This window comes from Mesoplodon mirus, assembly GCF_964341445.2.
Source record: "Mesoplodon mirus genome assembly, chromosome: 5".
Lineage (NCBI taxonomy): Eukaryota > Metazoa > Chordata > Mammalia > Artiodactyla > Ziphiidae > Mesoplodon > Mesoplodon mirus.
In genome coordinates, this window is record NC_138980.1 from 57369564 (window position 1) to 57375513 (window position 5950).

The window sequence follows — 5950 nt, forward strand, 5'->3', positions numbered from 1 at the left end:
GGAAGCCACCTTCGACAGAGGAATGGATAAAGAAGAAGTGGTACGTGCATACAATGGAGTATTACTCAGTCATTAAAAAAAGAACGAAATAATGCCATGTGCATCAACGTGGATGACCTAGAGATTATCATAGTAAGTGAAGTAAGTCATACAGAGAAAGACAAATATCATATGCTATCACTCATATGTGGAAACTAATTTTTTAAAAAATGATACAAATGAACTTATTTACAAAACAGAAACAGACTTACAGACATCGAAAACAAACTTATGGTAACCAAAGGGGAAACGTGGTGGTGTAGGGATAAATCAGGAGTTTGGGATTAACATACACACACTACTATATATAAGATGGATAAGCAACACGGGCCTACTGTATAGCCCAGGGAACTCAGTATTATGTGATAACCTATATGAGAAAAGAATCTGAAAAAGAATGAATATATGTATATGTATAACTGAATGACTTTGCTGTACACCTGAAACTAACACAACATTGTAAATCAACTATACTCCAATAAAATTTTTAAAAACAAAATAAAATCGCTTTCTTTAAAAGGGAAGTCAAAACAGTATCTATTTGATAATGTGGTGAGGATTAAATGAGGCAATGCATATGAATCGCTTATCCCAGGCTGGTATACAATGGTAAGTACTGAATAATTTATTCTTATTTTTCCAAGTACACAGAAGTTGAAAGTCTACGATCACCGTGGTTTTGTTGTTGTTGTTCGCCTCCACACCACGAGGGACGCTGCCGCCTCCAGGCTAACCCGGCTCAGGGTCAGGGAAGTCTGTCTAGCCGCGGTCGCCGCCATCTTAGGATACAGGCCTTCCTCACCCAACGTGTGTGGCTGCTTCGTACAGTCTTAGAAGCAGACCCGCTCGCCAAAACACCCAGCCTCTTACCTCCTTAGGCGCTCCTTTAAGTAAGCCGTATTCTCGAGGGCGTTTTAATCTCCTTGGAAACGCTAAAATCGGCGCCTTCCGGGAGCCGGACTCGCCCCGTGACCGCAGACGTACACTTCCGGGGACACGGGCGTGACCCGTCGCCCCGCCCTCTCCCTCTTTCTCTTTCTGGTGGCTGATTCTGGAGAAGACGAGTAGGTAGGATTGCTGGGCGAGGAAAATCGGGTGGCATCCTGCGGCACGGGGGCCCGCCGGGGCCGGGGGCGCGGGGCTGGGGTCTTTCCGTGGAAGACAAAGCAAGCGCCGGGCGAAAGGAGCTCGGCGGGCCGACCCAGACTCTGGTTCGCGCCCTGTCTCGGGAGGCGGCCGTATTGCTTCAGGGAAAAGCCGGTAAAGCAGGGGTGAGTTTGGGTCTAGACTCGAAGGCATAGGTCCCGCGCCACGACCACACCTGCGCTTAAGCGGCAGCACAGCGTGGTTGATTGGGAAAGGAGAGGGAAACTTAGTCTGTTGTGACCTCCCACCTTTACCCCACCAGCTTTTTCGTGGGCGGTCGCAGGCCGGTCCCCTGATTTCTAGTATGTTTTCGATCTGGAAAGTAGGAATGGTCGTACGAATCCCGTGGGGATGTAGTGAGGATTCCAGAGGGGAATGCAGAAAAAATGGCCCTTCGTTAGGTGTTTCCTAAATCTGAGTGACTGCTAAGTCGGGCATGTTTTAATTTCTGGGCGCTCAGGGCAGGTTTCTCAAAGCCAGAAATTAGGGGAAGGCTTAATTTCCCCTATCATCAGTGTTTGCTGAGCATTTACCGTGCGCCTGTTGTCGTTGAAGGCCGAGACGAGGGGCGCTCAAGTCTTGCCAGGGTGGGGTGGGAGGTGCAGGGCAGGGTTAGCCTCCAGCAAGCGACACCTGGAAATCCTGGGCGCTGGCGTGTTCGCGGCGTGGGGCGGGAGAGCAAGTGCCCGCGCACCTTTCTCGGGGGAGCAGTTGTTCCCAGAGAAGTAAACCTTGGGGTTTTCTGTCGTTAACACTGGATTCTTTTTTCTTTCCGTAAGAAATGGCACCTCGCAAGGGGAAAGAAAAGAAGGAAGAACAGGTTATCAGCCTTGGCCCTCAGGTGGCCGAAGGAGAAAATGTATTTGGTGTGTGCCACATTTTTGCATCCTTCAATGACACTTTCGTCCATGTCACCGATCTTTCTGGCAAGTGAGTACCTAGGTGGAGAGGCCAAGGACCCAATTAACAAGGGTTGGGGTTAGAAACAACCCTGGAACTGGGTGGCAGTTTAAGGGGATCTCTTGAAATAAATGTTGTTAAAATGTTCAAATAAGGATATGTGCTTGGTTGATGAGTCCACACAGATGGTGTGATTCTCCTAGGAATTCTAAGAGAGAAGGAGACATTTTGTGCCCTTACGGGCTTACAGCATGGGGACCTCGTATGTAACATGAGGAGGAATTACTTACGGAGTAAAAGGAGGATTAAATGTAAAAGTACATGTAAATCGTCGATACAGAGTTTAGTTATCTAGGATCTGAACCCCATCAAGGCAGAGCCCATGGCAGTCTTGTCAGATCAGGATGCATGTTCAATTGACCTTCATTCTCTGCCCTACCTGAGCAGTAGTGCTTTTTACTCATTAGGATGTGGTATGCACTCTGAATCTTTGTTGGGTAGGAAAGAAAGGACCCTGTGCTTTTGTCCCCAGGGAAACCATCTGCCGTGTAACTGGTGGCATGAAGGTGAAGGCTGACCGAGATGAGTCATCTCCATATGCTGCCATGTTGGCTGCCCAGGATGTAGCCCAGAGGTGCAAGGAGCTGGGCATCACTGCCCTCCACATCAAACTCCGGGCCACAGGAGGAAATAGGTAAGGCTGGGACTGGGTAGTGAGGTCACTGGGCTTGGGCAGGACATCCTAGGTGTGTACATAATTAATACAGGCATACCTCAGAGGTGCTGTGGGTTTGGTTTCAGACCACTGTATTAAAGCAAATATATCAGTAAAGCAAGTCATGTGAATTTTTTGTTTTCCCAGCACGTATAAAAGTTACGTTTACACTGTACTGTATGTAGCCTACTGAGTGTGCAGTAGCATCATGTCTTTTTAAAAAAAAAAACAACCCAGTGTACATAACCTTAAGTTAAAAATACTTTACAGCTAAAAAAAAGTTTCTAACCATCTGACAATGAAGGGTTGCCATAAGCCTTCAATTTGTTTCTTTAAAAAAGGCATTATCTGTGAAGTGCAGTAAAATGAGATATGCCTGTAACTGGTTCCCTCACCCTCCCCTTCTCCAATTTACTGTGTTAATTGAGCACTCAGAGCATACGAGGTGCTATGTTCTAAGTACTAGAAGAGAGTGATGGGGGAAAATAGATATGGTCTCCATCCTCCTCCGTGGCTCTTAGGCTGGTGGAGAGTCAGGCTTTGAGCAGTATAGAGCAGGGGAGCATGTGGTTTCTTTTTGCAGCAAGTGCTGGGAAGCAAAAATGTGTCAAGGATGGGTTGGTAATAAAGTTTAAACTAAGACCTAATGTTGTGGTGTTAGAAGTCGGTCCAGTGAAGGAAGGACAGGGGAGAGTGAGTATTCCAGCCAGGAACAACTGGAAGGAAAAGGTCTTGGGGTGGAAGTGAGCTTCATCTGTGGGAAAGAGTGGCATGAGGTGTGAACAGATAGGAGCGGGTGACGTCCTGCTGGGTCTTGAACAACCTGGTTAAGATTTGGACTTGGGCTGGGTGGTGGGGGCATGAAAACTTGTTAACAGTAATGATCTGTTGAGGTTGGGTTGTATGGTATTTCTTTTGTTGTTGTTGTTTGTCTTTTAAGATGACTGCTGTGTTGGGAACAGACCAGATAGGAAGTTGTTAAAGTGGTCCAGTGGACCGATGATAGTGTCGTGGTCTTGGGAGGATGGAAAAGGATAGATCACCAGAAAGACTTAGAATCACAGCATGTGACCAAAATGGGTACTTCCTTAAACAGGGTGCAGGCAGAGCAGGTACAAACTGTGACCCATGGTGGGGGGGGGGAGTGTGTGACAAAAAGTAAGTGGATGCTAAGCCTGAAGTATTTACGGTCTGGCCCTTTGCAGAAAGAAAGTTTGTAGAGCCCTGAACTAGAGGGTTGTGGGATCTTCTAATGACTTGGCCAAAGGCTTTTCTTAATTTAGATATTCATTTCCTAGGACCAAGACTCCTGGACCAGGGGCCCAGTCAGCCCTCAGAGCCCTCGCCCGCTCAGGAATGAAGATTGGGCGGATTGGTGAGTGCCCCTCTTTGGCTTATGCTTGGATTTGCTTTGAAGCACTGACCCCGGAAAGCATGTGGTCTGCGCAGTGGATACAGGGCCTAGTCTGGTAGCTTTTGGCAGTTAGGTTTGTTAATAGGGAGTGCAAGAGGCACCATGTGACATAAACTCTCTCCCTGAACACCCTTGTTGCCTTGATGTGAATGTCCTGCATTGGGACAGCGCCGTCTCATTTCTGAACTTCTGTGCCTGATGGTGACTGGTGGAACTGATGAGATGAATTATCCTTTCCAGTGTTCTCATGGGGGTTGCTATTGGTATTTTGGGGGGGTGTCTCCTGCGTGATCATAGACTACTCAATATCAGTAGGGCAGGCCAGGCGTTGTGACAAGAGTGTATGGAGGGGGCAGTAGCTCCCATGGTTGAGAATCACAGCAGTTCCCTACACTTGCGTAGCATGTATACCCCCATGTCTGATCTGGTCATTTATAGGTCTTAGGAAGGAGATGTTAGCCCTTCCCTATTGTTTCTGTGGCAACGTGTACTGATCCCTCAGTCTACTGGTCTAGCCCTCTCAAGATTTTTTCAGAACATTTTCAACCTCTTAGCTATTAAAAAGGAGATATTCTTCAGTTTATGAGGATTTTTCCACTAGAGTCAGTGTACTAGGTGTCAGAAACCTGGACTTATCACCTGCCTCTGACATCCTGTGCAAGTTACCTACTTTCTCTGAGCCTCAGTTTCCCCTTCCGGTAAGTTGAGTTCAAACCACATCAGAAATGTTGAGGAAGCAGCAGATGGGGCAGCTCCACATCTATCTGTTAAATACTGAGGACTTGTGAAGCAGCAAGATCCACTGCTGATCCGTTAGACCGTTGGCCTAGGGAGGCCTGGACCCCTTCCCATCCAGCTCCAGGCAATGATGTTTTCTCTTCCTCCCCACAGAGGATGTCACCCCCATCCCCTCCGACAGCACCCGCAGGAAGGGGGGTCGCCGTGGTCGCCGTCTGTGAACAGGACTGCTCAAATTATTGTTTTCTGTTAATAAATTGCCTTGATGTAAGCTCTTTTCCGACTCTGGTCTTTTCTCCTTTGTGTAGGCCACCCTCGGGGATATTTTGATTCCTTCCTCCTGTATTTAACCAGGGTGTGGGACTGTCTTGAGGTCATGGGTGCATTGATAAACCAGCAGCCATTTAATAGATACATTGCTTCAGAGAATGTATATAGCCTGTCCAAGAGGAACACAAGAGGTACTGATTCAGCCCCTACCGTGGGACAGGGTGAGCCTATGTTCTGTGAACTGGTTTCCTGGGAGGAGGAGCCCAAGGAAAGGTGAGATAATGGTGGCTGCCGTTGGGTCTTTTCTACACTGCTTGTTGTGGTGTTAAGTTACCTCAGTCATCTAAAGCCGACCAAGGCCTTAAAGACCTTGTTTTGAAAGTGAAGATGTTGATTCCAAAAAGGGACCAGTTCTTAAAGAGCGGGAGTGGAGTGGAAACTGTTGAGCTAAGTGTATGTAGCCTGAGCAGAAGAGCCTTCCAGACAGCCATATATAAACACGTGTGGGTGTGTACTCGCCCCCCACACCTTCTGTGCAAAAAAGGGATCGCACTCTTGCATCTTGCTTTTTCTCACTTGGCAGATCTTGGAGGTTGTTCCACATCAGTACATAAAGTACATAAAGATTCGGTCACCCACAAATACACACCAAGCCCTATTTTCGTCGGAGATGAAAAAGAAAGTTTCTGCTTTCCGGAAGCATGCATCCAGCTCCAAGGACCCAGTGG

At 47.5% G+C, this 5950-nt stretch overlaps 1 protein-coding gene across 2 annotated transcripts; it reads left to right on the forward strand.

Annotated features, from left to right (window-relative positions):
• The first annotated feature begins 950 nt into the window (after positions 1–950).
• Positions 951–5228, forward strand: RPS14 (ribosomal protein S14). Of its 2 annotated transcripts, none has more exons than XM_082620904.1 (5): positions 951–1107; positions 1965–2115; positions 2618–2779; positions 4099–4175; positions 5106–5228. In XM_082620904.1, exons 2-5 carry the CDS (start codon positions 1967–1969, stop codon positions 5171–5173), a joined length of 456 nt encoding a protein of 151 aa, XP_082477030.1. In that variant the 5' UTR covers positions 951–1107; positions 1965–1966; the 3' UTR covers positions 5174–5228. The 2 variants fall into 2 exon arrangements, with proteins under 2 accessions (XP_082477030.1, XP_082477031.1); XM_082620905.1 differs by lacking the exon at positions 951–1107 and adding an exon at positions 1123–1310.
• The last annotated feature ends 722 nt before the right edge of the window (positions 5229–5950 follow it).

Excerpts from the sequence above, each read along its gene's own strand:
- RPS14 (XM_082620904.1), top strand. The coding sequence starts at position 1,967 with ATGGCACCTCGCAAGGGGAAAGAAAAGAAGGAAGAACAGGTTATCAGC. Across the intron at positions 2,116-2,617 it reads GTCACCGATCTTTCTGGCAA|GGAAACCATCTGCCGTGTAA; the intron begins GTGAGTACCTAG and ends TTTTGTCCCCAG. Across the intron at positions 2,780-4,098 it reads CGGGCCACAGGAGGAAATAG|GACCAAGACTCCTGGACCAG; the intron begins GTAAGGCTGGGA and ends TTCATTTCCTAG.